General features: G+C 42.1%; 1 protein-coding gene across 1 annotated transcript in view; it reads right to left on the bottom strand.

Annotated features, from left to right (window-relative positions):
- The window catches only part of EXT1 (exostosin glycosyltransferase 1), a 260725-nt gene extending 241927 nt beyond the window's left edge, over positions 1-18798 (bottom strand). Inside the window, exon 1 of the mRNA XM_038392961.2 lies at positions 16852-18798. Within this exon, the coding sequence (XP_038248889.1) occupies positions 16852-17813 (962 nt within the window). The 5' untranslated portion in view covers positions 17814-18798. The remainder of the gene's footprint in view (positions 1-16851) is intronic.
- Between the last annotated feature and the right edge of the window lie 601 nt (positions 18799-19399).

The following is a 19399-nucleotide window of genomic DNA, read 5'->3' as shown; positions in this document are numbered from 1 at the left end:
ATTTGATTGCTTGAAATAGTTCCCTGCCTTCCAAAAAGTTGGCTTAAAATTCCTATCTATAACACTCACCTTGCTGTTATAGTTTTATTAACACTACTTTTGGGAATTTCTCTGGTAGTTAATATGCTGAAATGGTACACAGGACTAGGTCCTGCTGCATAGATAATTTGGTTCTAAGGGAAATCCATCAATTGTTAATGGCCATGCAAATTGTTGAAACTAGAGAGTTATTCACAGTTATCTCATTGTGATTTGGTAAATGTCCATGCCTGATGTGATCACTCACTTGATATTTTATTCCATTATAATTAAAGTAGTATGCTTACCTTCCAGATATTAAAATAAAAAGAGGGTGGGAATTATTTTTCTTTTTAGTTATTTTAGGTATACTTGTACTTACCTGAAGTTTTTACATTAGAAGAAATCTTTAAGAATAAAATCACTGCCAGCTGAAATGTTTAAATCCATCTGATCCAATATTAAAGTAGTTAATCTGCACTTAATTTTAGGCCCAGATCTTGCATGTGCAGAATTTTAACCACTGAATACCTTTGTAGGACTGGGGCCAAAAACTGCGGATTTAGCACTTTTAAAACTTCTAATCTGAGGGCTTAAACACTTCTATTGCTTAAGATAGAACAATTTGATGTTTAATAAGTTATAAACAGATTTCCTCAAACTCATAATGAATTCAATGTCTTGCATAACCAACTCACTGATTATTAATTTTCAGCTTTACTGCAATTCTTGCATCTCAGATGAGGTTTTCTTGTCTGAGATTCCTTATTTTTACTAAAATGTGGCTTGGGGTTTAATTTTGTTTTTAACAGCCCTCAAAGGGGAAAAAGTTACTTTTCAGAAGTACTTCAAAAAGGAAGTCATATTATACAAAATAAGCCCTATTATTATATTTCCTGTTTGGATTAGTTAAATTATATTTCATTTTTAAAATTCCATCTGCTAGCACCCAGCACAATGGTCAATGGCAAATCAAGGAGATAAAACATGTATATGTTTATCTTCCTGAAATAGCTCATCGAGTGTATGTGCAGAGAAACCCAAACCAAGCCTTTAGAAATATAAACCCAGACACTATAAACCAAGAATTGTCCTTCCCTTCATCTCCAGATAACAGGCTTGATTTCCAGAAGCAGCCTCTGATTCCGCACCTGCAGACATTAGTGGATGCAATTTTGATAGCACACTTCAGAGCAATCCAACATTAAACTACCCAATTGCACCTGTAAATCAGGTACTGATATAAAATGTGTCTGCAATTATTTGCAGGTGCAAATCTCTGAAGAGTTTAAGCTCCTCTGAAAAGAATCAATGCTCTAACCAAACTGGTTATGTAGCTACATGAATGTGAGAGAGAGACACACAAACTGATACCCCAAGGACTCAAAATGGGCCAAGCAAACTAAAGCACAGAATACTGGTACCAGTGCTTGCTCCCTTATGAAGCCCATATGCAATGGTGGGAGTATGTTCTGTGCTAGTTTGTGCTCTGCTCACTCAGCTGGACCAAAGGCAGGTTTACCTGCAACCTGCTCACTCCAGTGCCATGGGGGAATGTAGCAAGTTAATCTGGTGGCCAGAGCAGATGAAGACACCCATTCAGACCAACTTCCATCTGCTGCAAAAGGGGAGGAGGTGTTCATGGAGGAGCTGCATAGGAAGACAAAGCATCACTGGTAACCCTTCCTTTGAAGGGCTGAGAAAAGGGAGCTGCTATCCCAAATGGGTAGGAGGGTAGGAGTACAAGCACTTCTTCCACCCAGGAGCTAAGACAGAAAATGAAGAGCACTCCAGGAGTGAGAACCCCCTGCCTCCCAGCAGTGGAGAGGAGAGTGGGCATGGCACTGTGGACGGAGGACAGATTGCTGAGACCCTAACACCACTTCCACCCTTGCAATCTCCACCACACACTGCAAGATAGCCACTAAACAAGGACTCAGCTACACCTACAGATAACCTTTCAGAGTAGCAGCCGTGTTAGTCCGTATTCGCAAAAAGAAAAGGAGTACTTGTGGCACCTTAGAGACTAACAAATTTATTTGAGCATAAACTTTCGTGAGCTACAGCTCACTTCATCGGACGCATTTGGTGGAAAATACAGAGAGGAGATTTATAGACACACACAGAGAACATGAAACAATGGGTTTTATCATACACACGTAAGGAAAGTGATCACTTAAGATGAGCCAGCAGCGGGGGGGCGGGAAAAGGAGGAAAATCTTTCATGGTGACAAGCAAGGTAGGCTATTTCCAGCAGTTAACAAGAAAATCTGAGGAACAGTGGGGGGTGGGGTGGGGGGGAGAAATAACATGGGGAAATAGTTTTACTTTGTGTAATGACACATCCACTCCCAGTCTCTATTCAAGCCTAAAGTTAATTGTATCCAGTTTGCAAATTAATTCCAATTCAGCAGTCTCTCGTTGGAATCTGTTTTTGAAGTTTTTTTGTTGAAGGATAGCCACCCTCAGGTCTGTAATCGAGTGACCGGAGAGATTGAAGTGTTCTCCGACTGGTTTTTGAAGGTTATAATTCTTGACGTCTGATTTGTGTCCATTTATTCTTTTACGTAGAGACTGTCCAGTTTGACCAATGTACATGGCAGAGGGGCATTGCTGGCACATGATGGCATATATCACATTGGTAGATGCGCAGGTGAATGAGCCTCTGAAAGGGCCTAATCACATCAGCCACACTATGATGGTGTCCCCTGAATAGATATGTGGACAGAGTTGGCAACGGGCTTTGTTGCAAGGATAGGTTCCTGGGTTAGTAGTTCTGTTGTGTGGTGTGTGGTTGCTGGTGAGTATTTGCTTCAGATTGGGGGGCTGTCTATAAGCAAGGACTGGCCTGTCCCCCAAGATCTGTGAGAGCGATGGGTCGTCCTCCAGGATAGGTTGTAGATCCTTGATGATGCGTTGGAGAGGTTTTAGTTGGGGGCTGAAGGTGATGGCTAGTGGCGTTCTGTTATTTTCTTTGTTGGACCTGTCCAGTAGTAGGTGACTTCTGGGTACTCTTCTGGCTCTGTCAATCTGTTTCTTCACTTCAGCAGGTGGGTATTGTAGTTGTAAGAATGCATGATAGAGATCTTGTAGGTGTTTGTCTCTGTCTGAGGGGTTGGAGCAAATGCGGTTATATCGTAGAGCTTGGCTGTAGACAATGGACCGTGTGGTATGATCTGGATGAAAGCTAGAGGCATGTAGGTAGGAACAGCGGTCAGTAGGTTTCCGATATAGGGTGGTGTTAACTACAGCATTTGCTCAAGAAACTCCCTGAAAAAGCACAAGAACAAACCCGCACAGACACACCCCTAGAACTCCGACCTGGGGGATTCTATCTGCTAACCAAGATCCATAAACCTGGAAATCCTGGACGCCCCATCATCTCAGGCATTGGCACCCTGACAGCAGGATTGTCTGGTTATGTAGACTCCCTCCTCAGGCCCTACGTTACCAGCACTCCCAGCTATCTTCCAGACACCACTGACTTCCTGAGGAAAGTACAATCCATTGGTGATCTTCCTAAAAACACCATCCTAGCCACTATGGATGTAGAAGCCCTCTACACCAACATTCCACACAAAGATGGACTACAAGCCGTCAGGAACAGTATCCCCGATACTGTCACGGATAACCTGGTGGCAGAACTTTGTGACTTTGTCCTGACCCATAACTATTTCACATTTGGTGACAATGTATACCTTCAAATCAGCGGCACTGCGATGGGTACCCGCATGGCCCCACAGCATGCCAACATTTTTATGGCTGACTTAGAACAACGCTTCCTCAGCTCTCGTCCCCTAATACCCCTACTCTACTTGTGCTACATTGATTACATCTTCATCATCTGGACCCATGGAAAAGAAGCCCTTGAGGAATTCTACCATGATTTCAACAATTTCCATCCCACCATCAACCTCAGCCTGGACCAGTCCACACAAGAGATCCACTTCCTGGACACTACGGTGCTAATACGCGATGGTCACATAAACACCACCCTATATCGGAAACCTACTGACTGCTATTCCTACCTACATGCCTCTAGCTTTCATCCAGATCATACCACTCGATCCATTGTCTACAGCCAAGCTCTACGATATAACCACATTTGCTCCAACCCCTCAGACAGAGACAAACACCTACAAGATCTCTTATCATGCATTCTTACAACTACAATACCCACCTGCTGAAGTGAAGAAACAGATTGACAAAGCCAGAAGAGTACCCAGAAGTCACCTACTACATGACAGGCCCAACAAAGAAAATAACAGAACGCCACTAGCCATCACCTTCAGCCCCCAACTAAAACCTCTCCAACGCATCATCAAGGATCTACAACCTATTCTGAAGGACAATCCATCACTCTCACAGATCTTGGGAGACAGGCCAGTCCTTGCTTACAGACAGCCCCCCAATCTGAAGCAAATACTCACCAGCAACCACACACCACACAACAGAACCACCAACCGAGGAACCTATCCTTGCAACAAAGCCCGTTGCCAACTCTGTCCACATATCTATTCAGGGGACACCATCATAGGGCCTAATCACATCAGCCACACTATCAGAGGCTCGTTCACCTGCGCATCTACCAATGTGATATATGCCATCATGTGCCAGCAATGCCCTTCTGCCATGTACCTTGGTCAAACTGGACAGTCTCTACGTAAAAGAATAAATGGACATAAATCAGACGTCAAGAATTATAACATTCAAAAACCAGTTGGAGAACACTTCAATCTCTCCAGTCACTCGATTACAGACCTGAGGGTGGCTATCCTTCAACAAAAAAAACTTCAAAAACAGACTCCAACGAGAGACTGCTGAATTGGAATTAATTTGCAAACTGGATACAATTAACTTAGGCTTGAATAGAGACTGGGAATGGATGAGTCATTACACAAAGTAAAACTATTTCCCCTTGGTATTCCTCCCCCCTCCACCCCACCCCCCTCTGTTCCTCAGATGTTCTTGTTAACTGCTGGAAATAGCCTACCTTGCTTGTCACCATGAAAGGTTTTCCTCCTTTCCCCACCCCCACTGCTGGTGATGGCTCATCTTAAGTGATCACTCTCCTTACACTGTGTATGATAAAACCCATTGTTTCATGTTCTCTGTGTGTGTATATAAATCTCCCCTCTGTATTTTCCACCAAATGCATCCGATGAAGTGAGCTGTAGCTCACGAAAGCTTATGCTCAAATAAATGTTAGTCTCTAAGGTGCTACAAGTACTCCTTTTCTTTCTACAGATAACCGAGTCTGTTCGCACATAGTCAACCCCCTTTTTCATTTACAAAGAACATGAGCTATATCCTGCAGAAGGTGCAGCTCAAACACCTACACACACAAATCTGTAGGAGAGAGGGTTGTTCCACCGGTGCATGCGACTCCCATTAACAAGAGAGCATCCGAACTTCTTGAGGAAAGCAACAACATCTCCACTTCAAATCCCTCCATGTGTTTCCCAGCCAGCCCACAACAAATCTAATATCCTCCAAGGATCCTTCAAGGCTCAACACAATCTCAGCCCAACCTGCAGCTCATTTCTACTCTCCCAAGCTCTGCTCACTTCCTAATTTCCTCCCAGTCCTCCTTTCACAACCCCTCCCAGCCTCACACTTTCACTCAAGCTTTCCTCCTCCTTTCTCCTATTAACACAAGACATTCCATCTTCTCCCTCCTTCCAGGAACCTTTCCCACTTTGTTCTCTCTAACATGCCCTCCCTTCCCTGAACTGCTATCTTAGATTATAAGCTTTGGGTGGCTTCCACATTTGTAAAGTAACGTACCTTTTTTACAGCCCCAAATAACTGATTAACAACAAACCGGGACCCCCCAAAGGGATTGAAGATTCAGTTTAATGTAATATGTCATGCTGCTGGAGAAGGAAATGTTATTATAATAAATGGTATTATAGGTGCTGATGCACACATCCCCAGAAATAAGATTGGGCTTAAATATATGAAAGTGAACAATAATACGTATCATGTGACTATGTTTACAGCAAATCCAATGTTTTCAAAAAACCTCAAGTATATAATTACAGTCTATTACAATTATACAAAGAAATAACATTACAGAGAGGCCTTCTCATTTCCCATTCTTAGCACTGAATACTTTTGTTTTTGAGCCAATCAACTAAATTAGCCCCAATTCTGTTTCATTCAGACACACAAAGAGTATATTAGAGAAAAAAGTGAACAAACAGGAAATTTACTTAGGAACCGGTTTTTAGCTTGTGTGTGTTTCTGGACTAGAAATTGTCATAGGGAAAAAAATTAATTTATTAATGGCATTACAAGGGCACATGGAATATTTACCAATTATGGAGATGCCGATAGCAGCTGTAAATGTGACAATGATTTAGTTGGGGATTGGTCCTGCTTTGAGCAGTGGGTTGGGCTAGATGACCTCCTGAGGTCCCTTTCAGCCCTGATATTCTATGATTCTATGAACATCTGGTACAGTTTGAGTTATGTGGGGTGAATTAAAAATTCTATATACTTAAAGGCAACAAAGTCATCCCTTCCAACACCGTGACCCAAGACAACTCTGTCACAGATGAAGCAAGCAAGGGAATCTAAGTTTGGAGAACATCAGTTACTAGAAGCTGAATAAAACAACAATTATCTATCCTTGCTTCATTAAATATACGTTGACACAGTTGATGCAATAATTAAGACTTTATCCTTAGGTAGCACTTTGCAGATCTCAAAGTGTTTTAAAAAGGAAAGCAAGTGGCATTCTCCACTACTTTGAAGACTTGCAAACTAAGTCACAGTCTGGCAAAGCAACTCATTCAAGGTCACCCAGCAGGTGAATGACAAAGCTGGGAACAGAATCCCAGATCAGATCTGCTGACTCTTATCCTTTGGACCAGAGTGATATGGAAGGAATACGTTGGAAACTCATGAGATACCATGTGACAGTATTACCAATGCAGTGCAGTATGGAGGGAAACTGGAAAAAATCTAATGTACTTTAATATGAAAAGAGAGCATGATGAATCCAATATTAAAGCCTCCACTGTACAAGTTAACACAGCTCAAAAAGCCACACTAGATTCTTCCCATGACTCTTTGGAAAGGACACGATTAGGGAGTTAAACAAAGAGGTATCTCATTACAACACCAGAGCAAAAGAAACTTTGATCGAAACCTGACAGCCAATGTTAATATTTAAAAGTATCCAAACAAGATACATTGGGAGAGATAAGTGGCGAATGTACTACATTTAAAATGGACAAAGAAGAAATGCCACCTTCCTTCTGTTATTGTAGCATAGGCTTCTTTGGCTGCTTTTAATAATATGTTTTGTTGTTCAGCAAAACCACACTAACCAAAATTCAGATCTCAATCAAAAAGAGTCTGCTTACCGAGAACACTCATATAGGCTTCTATCGAGAAAAGCAATGAAACACGTACTTTCCTGAATCAGGGCCATACACATTAAAATATTGCTCCCTTTTTCGCAATGTCCTTCAAACCCTTCCTTAAAGCCAGTTTCTTTCATGACTTTTCAATATTTGGATCTCCTCTTCTAAGATACTGACACCTAAATTATTGCCCATAATAATATGGCATCCAAGTTAGATTATAAGGCTTTCAGGGAAGAGACTGTTACCATATGTGCTTTATAAGTTTTGTATAAATCTACAGCCCCACATTAAAATAAAATGAATATTGAAGTTTTTAAAAACCCATTAAACAACAAAAAAAAAACAAAGACAAATAAGTGTTTTCATCCCAGCCTATCAAGATGAAGGGGTGAGGAGAAACAAAGACTTCAGAATACAGCGTGAACTATAACAGGGTTTTGTTTTAAAATGAAAATATCCTAAAGTATTTGCTAATGTGGAAAGCTGTGGAACCTTAAATATAACCTAAAGTTATACTCATGCATTCTTCAGTGCTAATGTAATCTGCATAGGATATGTAACAGACACACACATATTGCATCATCACATTTAGATATAGCCAAGTCCTGTGGAAGAGAAATCAGTCATCTTAATGGTACAGAGCATGCTATTTAACTTATTTTTTAAAAAGTCTCTAAATACTTGCTTGGGTGCCTATTGATTAGATTAATTTCTCTGGTTAACAGAATGGTTTGTTTATCAATGACCACAAAACTCCTTGGATATTCAGAGAGAAACTTTGTAGACAGAAAGAAGAGGAGACAGTGAATAGTTAATGCTCCAGAAATCATCATATTAACAGCCAGTCCTCTCCACACCCAGCCTTTGAATAAACAAGTCTTTCATTCTCTTGCTTTGCAAAGTGTTTTCCTTTAAAACAAAATTAATGGTGGGGGAAGGGGGTTGGAGAGGGGGTGGTGTTTTTAAAACATTCTCTACAAATATCTGACACAGATGCTTAATTATCTTAAGCATGGAATGTAGGCGTAACCTCACACTGGGGTTCAGAATGATTTACCTACACAGGAGCAGCCACCTACATTTAATCAGCCTGATGGTCCCCCTTCTAGTTCACTACCTTGTGACAACCAGTGGTTGCTACTAGGTACTTTGGAGGAAGTGGCAAGAAACCTTCCAGCAGATGACTAGGGGATAACCCTCACACAGGGAAAGTTTCCTCCTAACCCCAAGTAGTTAAGTTTGGTTTCAGGCCTGAAGCGTGATGGTAATATGTATGTATACGCCCATTCACACATGGAATTTTTTTCAGAAAAGGCCTTCCCTGTCTGTCAATGGCTACAACTGGAATGCATGTTTCAAATCTCCCCTCCCGCGGAAGAAACAATCCAAGAATCCAGTGCCTTGCATAATGACAGGTTTCAGAGTAGCAGCTGTGTTAGTCTGTATTCGCAAAAAGAAAAGGAGTACTTGTGGCACCTTAGAGACTAACAAATTTATTTGAGCATAACCTTTTGTGGCCTACAGCTCACTTCATCGGATGCATGTAGTGGAAAATACAGTGCGGAGATTTTATGTACACAGAGAACATGAAACGATGCGTGTTACCATACTGACAGTAACAAGAGTGATCAGGTAAGGTGAGCTATTACCAGCAGGAGAGAGGGGCAGGGAAGACACCTTTTGTAGTGGTAAGCAAAGTGGGCCATTTCCAGCCCTTGACAAGAATGTGTGAGGAATGGGGGGGAGGGGGGCGGGGGGGGGGGGAAATAAACATGGGGAAATAGTTTTACTTTGTGTAATGACACATCCACTCCCAGTCTTTAGTCAAGCCTAAGTTAATTGTATCCAGTTTGAAAATTAATTCCAATTCAGCAGTCTCTCGTTGGAGTCTGTTTTTGAAGTTTTTTTGTTGAAGAATTGCCACTTTTAGGTCTGTAATCGAGTGACCGAAGAGATTGAAGTGTTCTCTGACTGGTTTTTGAATGTTATAATTCTTGACGTCTGATTTGTGTCCATTTATTCTTTTACATAGACTGCCCGGTTTGGCCAATGTACATGGCAGAGGGGCATTGCTGGCACATGATGACATATATCACATTGGTAGATGCACAGGTGAACAAGCCTCTGATAGTGTGGCTGATGTGATTAGGCCCTAAGATGGTGTCCCCTGAATAGATATGTGGAAACATTTGGCAACGGGCTTTGTTGCAAGGATAGGTTCCTGATTAGTGTTTTTGTTGTGTGGTTGCTGGTGAGTATTTGCTTCAGGTTGGAGGTCTATCTGTAAGCAAGGACAGGCCTGTCTCCCAAGATCTGCGAGAGTGATGGGTCGTCCTTCAGGATAGGTTGTAGATCCTTGATGTTGCGTTGGAGAGGTTTTAGTTGGGGGCTGAAGATGATTGCTAGTGGCGTTCTATTATTTTCTTTGTTGGACCTGTCATGTAGTAGGTAACTTCTGGATACTCTTCTGGCTCTGTCCATCTGTTTCTTCACTTCAACAGGTGGGTATTGTAGTTGTAAGAACGCTTGATAGAGATCTTGTAGGGGTTTGTCTGTCTGAGGGTTTGGAGCAAATGCGGTTGTATTGTAGAGCTTGGCTATAGACAATGGATCGTGTGGTGTGGTCTGGATAAAAGCTGGAGGCATGTGCTATGCTTACCTACATGCCTCCAGCTTTCATCCAGACCACACCGCCCCCGACTGTTCATCACACATTCTTGTCAACTGCTGGAAATGGCCCACCTTGATTACCACTACAAAAGGTACCCCCTTCCCCCCCTCCCCCCCAGTAATAGCTCACCCTGCCTGATCACTCTTGTTACAGTCTGTATGGTAACACCCATTATTTCATGTTTTCTGTGTATATAAAATCCCCCCACTGTATTTTCCACTACATGCATCCGATGAAGTGAGCTGTAGTTCACAAAAGCTTATGCTCAAATAAATTTGTTAGTCTCTAAGATGCCACAGTACTCCTTTTCTTTTTTCAGAGAATCCAGAGATTTCCTGTCCCCTAATACAAGATTAAATTGTGAATGCTTATTAGTAGTAGTAGTAAGCTAGGACCAGTCAGGATCAGTAGCCTGCCCCAAGGAGCTCAGTATGTACATAAATGAGACCTCTAAAGTATGGGCAGGGGAGAAGGAAGAACAATACAAGCTGAGCAATCGAGGTGAAGAGCATTAATTTTATATTTTCCTTGTTCTTAAAAAAATAGCTACAGTAAGGGATGGAATGGGTGTGTATAAGGGGGAATGGTTAATAGGAACAAGAAAGGGAGAGGCAATATTGAGGGCCGCAAGAAGGAAAGGATAGAAAGGAGGGGAGGTGGACTGTGAAGCAGGTGTAGAGGCAAACAACCGAACAGCAGTGAGAAATAAGCATCCAGAACCAAAATATAAGGAAAGAGTTTCATGGCATCACCATTGTCTGAAAGTTCAGAAGGTGCCATTGCTGCAACTGTCACCTCAGCTCCCAGTCCTACCTGTGATCCCAGGGACTGACTCCAGCTGGAAGTTTCGCTTTCCCACCTGGCAGAAGAGGCCCTGGTGTCCTGGGAGGAGGCCCCAGAGGGAGACAATCTGGCCCCAGTTCTACATGTACATATACATATGCACCATTTTCAGTACAAAAATAACACAGAAGAAAGAGTGTATTAAAACAACATCTTCAAATGTCTCCGTTTTGTGGGAAACCTGGTAAATGCCAACGCCCACCTATTTGCTGCATTTTAAAGAGAAGCATTTTAAATCAGCAGTATGAAGATCAGGTAAGTGGAAGTTGATAGGACAGCAGTTTGATGGGGATAGCAGCTGAGCAGCTGTGATGCTCTGAGAAAATGCCCAGGATCCTTCAGTGGCTCTTGAACTTCTCCAAATCCACAGTTTGGAGAAGCAGCCTACTGGTTATATCAAATCTATAGGCCAACTTTTGGTCCTATTGAGGTCAGTGGCTTCAAACAGGAACAGAATTTGGCCCCACATGACCACTCAGCCTTTCATAATTATCTACACTGAACTAGAGGATTTCTTACTCATTCCTAAATAGCAGCTTAAAAGGTGAACTGAAAAAGCTTTTAAAAACAAATCTTATTTACAAGATGCCAAATCAGTAACAGAATTTATGCAGAGACTTAAAGGGGACAGATATGTTGACAATTTAATACAACATATTTGAAGCTCAGCTCCTCTATTTGCCTGCCAAGATCCAACTTTACAGTTTTGTGTTTCCCTTGTGAGAGATAAAGACATCGCAATTGCCTACCAAGGCAGGAGTTCAGAAAAGGACTTAGGGGTTTGTACTGCTAATTCTAACAGAGGACACCCAGAACCCCAGACTCCATTCTTGGCAGGTAAGAAAAGACAGTAACGAGTTAAACATTTCATTTTTTCCCATTTTGTTCTTTATTATGCTTCATTATAATCTTCACATAGGGAACATAAAAATGCTTAGGAGTTCCAGCAGGTATTTGACAATGGTTCTTTCAGCATAATATACATCTATCTGTAAGTTACATATGGTATACTAAAAATGAATGGAAATTTATATAGATACATTCAGCTATCCTAAGCATGCAATAGGTTGGTGCTATCTAGAGAGATGCCACATATTTATAGGTGCATATACAAAATCTAACTAGATTTTAGCTATCTAGTCTGTTGAGCCTATATTCCATGTATTGATAAGGAGAGTGCTCGGATGAGTGTTTACAGGCCTCTAAAATGTCCCTCATTTCAGGCTCAAAGTGGTCTACATTCCACACCAATTTGGTGGAACTGATCCCACATCACTTTCTGTTCCCTGCATGAAGCATTTCTCTGTGTCCCTTGTTTTGGGTTTTGACCACACAATATATCCTGTATTTGGGCGTTGGCAGATTGACAGGTGTAGCAGGCGAAGGTTTGAATAATGTCTCCCTTTGCTTATGCTCTGATCAGTTCATAGAGGCTACAAGATCCAAAATCGCTCTACATGTATTCTGTCTCATAGGTTTCAGAGTAACAGCCATGTTAGTCTGTATTCGCAAAAAAAAAAAAAAAAAAAAGAGAATATTGTGGCACCTTAGAGACTAACAAATTTATTTGAGCATAAGCTTTTGTGAGCTACAGCTCACTTCTTCGGATGCATTAGCTAATCTATGGATTTTTCCACTGTTGAAGTTTCCATCACTGATTCCACATAGGAGGATCTAATCCTTTTTACCACTGGTGGAAGATGAAGAGCCTGATCCAAAGTCCAGTGAAGTCAGTGAAAAGCTTTCTATTGACTTCAGTCACCTTTGGATCAGGTGCTAAACATGTGACTCCCAACACTGTCACTTTCTCCATTTTCTGAAAGGTCAGGGCTCTCTAGAGTCGAAAAGGCATAGATAGGTTGGGTTACATACATTGCTATCTTCCACCTTAGAAAGATTTCAGGTTTTGGAAAATGTCTTGAAAGCTTCTGGCTACATGAGGACAGACATATAGCTTACATTTGTATCCTCTGTTACCTTTCTGACCACATCAATGGTAATCTGTAACATTACCTTCCAAAAAGTAACTTAACATTAATTAAACCTACCCATGAATTTTGCTTTTGTTAAAAGATAGTGTTTAGTCTACCTTTAAATGGCCTCTCTTTAACCTTCAATAAAAATGGCACCTGTTCCCTTCAATGTATGCACCTAACCATTTCCAAAAGTGGAAATTATCAAGCTAAAATTAAAAAACAAATCATATTGAAAAGGAATTAAAAAAAAAAAGTAGTTCTAATGAGAGGCTATAGAAGTCAACCCTAATGAAGAGATTCAGGGCAAGAATACAGAAAGTATTTTTAAAAACCCTGTTTGCAATAGTCTAATCACGATAATGCAATTCATTTGAGTCTGCATCAGCTTTATCTGCCGATTTCAGAGTAGCAGCCGTGTTAGTCTGTATTCGCAAAAAGAAAAGGAGTACTTGTGGCACCTTAGAGACTAACAAATTTATTAGAGCATAAGCTTTCGTGAGCTACAGCTCACTTCATCGGATGCATTTGGTGGAAAAAACAGAGGCTCCTCTGTTTTTTCCACCAAATGCATCCGATGAAGTGAGCTGTAGCTCACGAAAGCTTATGCTCTAATAAATTTGTTAGTCTCTAAGGTGCCACAAGTACTCCTTTTCTTTTTATCTGCCGAGATGCACAACTTTGATGAAAATTAATTAGCTCTCACATACAGATGGCTCTCTTAATAGAATTTATGAAGACTGAACCAAATATGTCCCCCTTCTCAATGGAATAAGGTGCACTTTCCACTTTACATAAATAGAGAAATCATCAGTTGATTTTTCTAATTTCTTGGGGGAAAGGTTAGGGGGAGAAAAGAGAGAAGCTGTATTCTGTAGAGATGTAGATCTTGCTTTTACCAGGCACTAAACATTTTGCTCCAGGAGGAATTTCATTGCAAATAATATCAATATTACCTTTTTTACAAAGTGACATTTTACATTGGAAATAAATGTAAATCATAACCTTACTCTTGTTGATATGACATCATCAAGATTTTAAGTCCAATCATCTAGTTTAGCTGGCTTGACAAAGATTCTCCTTACAAAGATTACAGCCAAGCTCAAATCATTCATGATGCACCTTGCATGGATCAATACTTCTGGGCCAGTGTACTATATGAAGGGGAACATGTGATAAACATGAGCACAGAAACAAGACAGTATAAATGCCACAGCAAATTAAAAAAAGAGTGGCACAGAAGCTGACACAGAGTGAAATATTTGACCTGGCCAACTCCTCACGGACAAGCTAATCCATTCTAATACACAATTCTTGGAGAACGCACATCATTTTAAAACCATGAGGACATGTTGCTTAATCCAATCCAAAATTTGCAGAACAAAAGCAGCTCAGTCTGACCTGAGAGTCATGTGAATATGAATTTAGATCTAGCATAGGCCTAGTTTTAAAATTATTATAACAAATTCTTCTTTAACTGGTATAGCCTTGTGCAATGTTATCTTTCTCAGGTGCAGTTTCGGTTACAGCTAATAGAGGACTGCCTGTTACAACATTTACATATACATATATTATATATTCACATGTAAGAAATACTACTGGCTGCCTGTACTCATAATTGCCTAAGGATGTGACCTTGTCAGACTTCATACATTGAACAGAGTCAGCTATGATCAGTATTTGAATGGGAGAAAAGCAAAACTCAGGATGCTACAGGAAGTGGTATTCAATAGGTGGCACACTTTGCCATAAATCAGTACTGAATCAATGCTTCAGCATTGTACTAAGGGACAGCAATATGCTCTTGCAGGTCTTTCAGATAAGCTATAAAGTTAAAAGGTCTTAACCATTTATGGTAATTCACAGGGGTATTAGCCCCAGTATCCTGACCACAATTCCAATTCAACAATTAAATTCAGCCAACCTAAATTTCCTCCTGCAATCTTAAATAACTATGATTATCTCCACATCCTGTCTTAAATTATTGCGTAGCGTTGCTGTGCAATGTTAAACAGTTACTGCACTCTACCCCAGACAGAGTTGCACTTTCCACTGAAGTGGACTAGCAGGGATCCCTATACTTCTTAGATATGAAAGACCACACATCAGGTGTGGTTTTTATTAATGTTAATGTGTACTATAAGGTGTGTGTTGTACACTCCTTAATGAAATTGACCTGCATAGACATTGTAAATAATACAGGCTCAAGTTCCCACGTAATTCAAGTTCCCAATAGTCAAACCTTTGACTGGTATTTTTTTTGTGTTTAAAGAATCTAATAAAACTTGAAGCCATAGTGAATTCTGCAGAATTCGGCAAGGTGGCTAAAAGACATGAAAAGTGTAGACTCTCTCAGATTAAACAAGCATATGCCGGAAATCTCTGAAGGCTATAGGCATTTACTCTCTCTCTCTCTCTCTCTCTCACTCAATGTCTTATGAAGAAGACATCCATTACTATCCACAATTTAAAGGAAATCCCAATTCATGAGTCAAATGTGTAAACACTTTGATTTGAGTTACACAATCTGGATTTACAACAGGTTTTTACATGTTATTCATACTAAAAATGTATCAATTTTCTATGCTCAGAAAGTGAACAAAATAAAAAGCCAATAAGTATTTGTGAAGCTTCACACGGCTCTAAAATAAGCAGTAAGTGAATAACATTCATATCAAAGAAAGCACCGAGCTTTCCGGGATTTCAGCATTAGCTAATTAATTTATTTCAAACTTTGTGGCTAATGGCTGCAAGAGAAATTGGCAGCCAGTTGGAAATTTTGGTCAGCATTAATATCATTGTAACTTCTTCATTACCTTCTTCCAGAATTATTTTTCTTCCACACATATTTCACTATACATTGCAAACTCTTCCAGCCTTTGGCAGTTCCTGATGCAGCTCTAGATTGTACTAACTCAGCAATATAAAGCTGCTCTATTTTTTAAAAACTTCTGTTAGATGGAAACAGACTATGCAGTTTTTGCATGCGAATATTTGCTCTGGAGCACACACAGCAGTGGTCTGCATTTAAATTAACAGTTTCAAATTGACTAGTTAGTATTGCCATTCTACAGAGGTCATTCTTGTACAGTGATTTTTCAGCAGCTGCATATACAAGTTACACAATTGCAAGGGATATTAGGGGAGAATAATAACACAGTACCCACCTAAACCACCTGGTTAAACTTGCCCACAGTGGCAGTATGCAAAGCACCAAAAGAAGAAAAGTAATCAAGGTGTTACACAGAGGATACAGAAAATGTTCCTAGCCACTGGAAAGAGTTATCAACATGGGAAAAAAATACCAAGGGACCTAAGAATCAATGGGGTTTTCCTCCTTTATCCATTTGTAGCTGTCTGATGCAAGAGAAATAAGATTGTGAGCTATCTTTCTACACCCCACTCTACAGATCACAGACTCAGTCCTGTCATTGGACTTGAGAAAGACAAGACTGGGCGCGCGCGCACACACACACACACAAACTAAATCACTACACACACACTCTACAAGTCATCAGCTCTCTTCAAGCTTTGTCCTAGGTGGTTAACTTCAGGGCTGGGAAGGAATAGGATGTTTGCCCTGAAGAGACAAAATGATGAATGAATGGTGGAGACAGATACCAGAGTAGCCTCTAGCAGCATCTTTGTTGCAAAGCCAATGAGTGAGCATACAGGTCGTCAGCTCCTGGTCTAGCTAAACCCAGGAGAACCTATAGGACTTTGCATCCCATTGTAAATATTTTCCACAATGAGGTGCTTTCACCCCTCTACCACCGTATATCTAAGTAACTTACTAACAGCTGGAAAGAATTTCAGGGCAGGAAAAGAAAAATCATGGCTTTCCTGTGGCCTGAAAATATGCAGCACATTTAAAAATGCATATAGCTGACACCTGCCTAGAACACGAGAGGCCAGAAAAAGCTGGCCTAACCTTAGACACGCAAACACAAAAGGGGCACTGGTCACTTACTTTTCATATTCGGTGTTGTCTCTATCGCAACGCGAATCCTTGTGCTTTTGCCAGTCTTTGCCATGCTTGCAGGTGGTCAAGAGGACAACATCCTCCCCGTTATGGACGTGATATAAGGCATTCCTGGTGTCTGACCCTATCCCTGTCAGGTACCTTTTCCCCTTGAATACCAACATGTACTTCCTCAGAGGAGGGATGGTGTTAAACCTTAGAAATCCCTTCTCCCCTCCTGTCCTAGGATGATCCTTAGAAAAGAGCGGAATAGAAACATCGAAATTCGGTCTGAAGTTTTCAGTACTGATGCTAGCTTTAGCCAGCATCGCCTGGCCAATATCAAACCCGACGTCTTCAGTGTAATCGGGCCAGGTGCCGGAATATAAATTAAAAATTAAATGATTTCTACCATTGTTCCACAAGTGGAGGCTTTGCACTTTCGATCGCAGGTTGTGCACGTACTGAGGTGACAACTGGTCTCTATCTAAGGTATCCAAGCTCAGGACAAACAGGCAAGCTTGGCTCGGATCGGAAGTGTAAAACCTGGATCCTTCGATGGCTGCTAGAATGTTTTGGTAACTTTCGGCGATTTTCTCCCCTTTCTGCTGCGGGTACACGTAGACTTTGAAGCCGTTTTTCTTGCAAAGGGTGAAATCGAAGCAGGACTCCATGCGGCACTTCTTGCCTTTGTAGACGCTGGAGTTGGCGTCTCTCTTCTGCCTAGGGGAAATGTGCACATTGTAATCCTCGTTTTCCAATTGATCCCAAGGAATGAAGGGGCGCAAAGCGTCCGGGAATCGGGGCCAATAATGATCCAGGCTGGTGTGGTGCAAGCCATTTCTGCTACTGTGCTCCTCTCTCCTGCTTTGGTTTCTCGCTGCCCTGAACTGCAAGCCTCCGAAGTAAAACAAAAGGACGAGACAAGTGCCAGCTGAGAGCAGGATGAAATAGCGTTTTTTGGCCTGCATGTGTCCTATCTGGGTCAAGATGATTGTAAATAAACACAAGGATCACCCAAGTTTCCCAATCAACACTTTCAGCTCCAGTCCGCCATCTTCCCGCCTGCAAAGACTTCAAACTCTCTTCTACTACCTTCTCTTTATTCCTTTCCCAAAGCCTTGGACTGATGCAGCGCATGTGGGCGATTTCTTTAACTTTCTCCCCTTCTGTCTTTCATCTTTGGGTCGCACAACAGAGAGAGAGAGAGAGAGAGAGAGAGAGAGAAACAGCGAAGGCGAATAATTCACGCCCAGCACGAGTTTGCAGGGCAAAGGGCTAGGAATTCTCTTGCATGCACACACATACAAACACAAATGAACTAAGCACCAAATCCAGCTCCCTTCACCTCTCAATCAGTTGCAAGACTGAGTGTGTTTCCCCTCCCCCACTCTCTCTCTCTCTCTCTCTCTCTCTAGCGTTGCAAACGATCAAGGTACAGCAGCAACTTCAACTCATCCAAAACACTCCCGCAATAACCAAGCCCCCCTGGTTCCAGAGCAAGTCAGCAGCAGCAGCTCACAGCCAGCGCCGGTTCACACAGCTATCATGATCACATCTTCCAGCTTGAGCGCCGTAACCTTACAAATCCCTGCATTTCTCTTTATTCTCTTCTGCAAAGGAGCTCCTAGACTCGGGTGCTGTTTACCCCTCTCTCCGCGATCTCTGTGAATGGCCCCCGGGATGGAACCGGCCGAAGCAGCGAAGATCCTCCTCCTTCCTCCTCCTCCTCCTCCTCCTCTTTGCCCCCGCCCCCCAGTCAATGAGGTGCGAGCTGCCGAAGCACAGAGGAGGCTGCCTGCCCCTGTTCGAACGTCGCCGATCGCAGAGTTCGATCTCCGAACGTTACCCGGTTCTGAATGTTACACTTACACATTCCATTCCCCGACACCACGGCGCTGACCTCATCCATCCACGCAGCCCGCTCCCCCATTGGCTGAGCGTCACGTCCGGGGTGGGCGGTGCTTCCGCTGCACCCATTCATAACCCCCCAGCCGGAGGATACAGTGTTGCAGTAGTACATTAAATGGAAACGCTTCAGGGACAGGGTTGGTGAGAGCGCTGCTGAGGTGCCCCTCAGGGAGATGCCTGTTTAAGAGATCGCCCACAAACCAGGGCAGCTTGCAGGCATCTTTGGGGCACAGTCACCCCTCCTGCCCTTTTCCTGGCACAGCACTGACACGCGATCGGGGGGGGGGGGCTCTCTAGGCTTATGTTAAGCAGCTTCCTTGGGTGGGAAACTGAAATCTGAATGCAACAACATACAAGTACTTTTCAGTCTCCCCACCCCCAAGTACAGGCAGTAACAGGACTGGGTCCCGCCCACAAGCCAGAGAGGCAGTTGTCTAGGACGGCAGTCACAGGTGCTGGACCTAGGGGTGCTGCTGCTGCACCCCCTGGCTTGAAGTGGTTGCCATCATATACAAGGTTCACAGTTTTGCTCTCAGCACCCCTACTATACACATTGTTCCAGCACCCCTGGCGGCAATATGCAATATTTAGTGATTATTTACGGTGGGAGTGTCTGTTGAGGGACAGACGCTTTCTAGTTTGCCCA

Source organism: Dermochelys coriacea, chromosome 2, assembly GCF_009764565.3.
Source record: "Dermochelys coriacea isolate rDerCor1 chromosome 2, rDerCor1.pri.v4, whole genome shotgun sequence".
NCBI lineage: Eukaryota > Metazoa > Chordata > Testudines > Dermochelyidae > Dermochelys > Dermochelys coriacea.
This window is presented reverse-complemented; position numbering and strand designations above follow the sequence as displayed.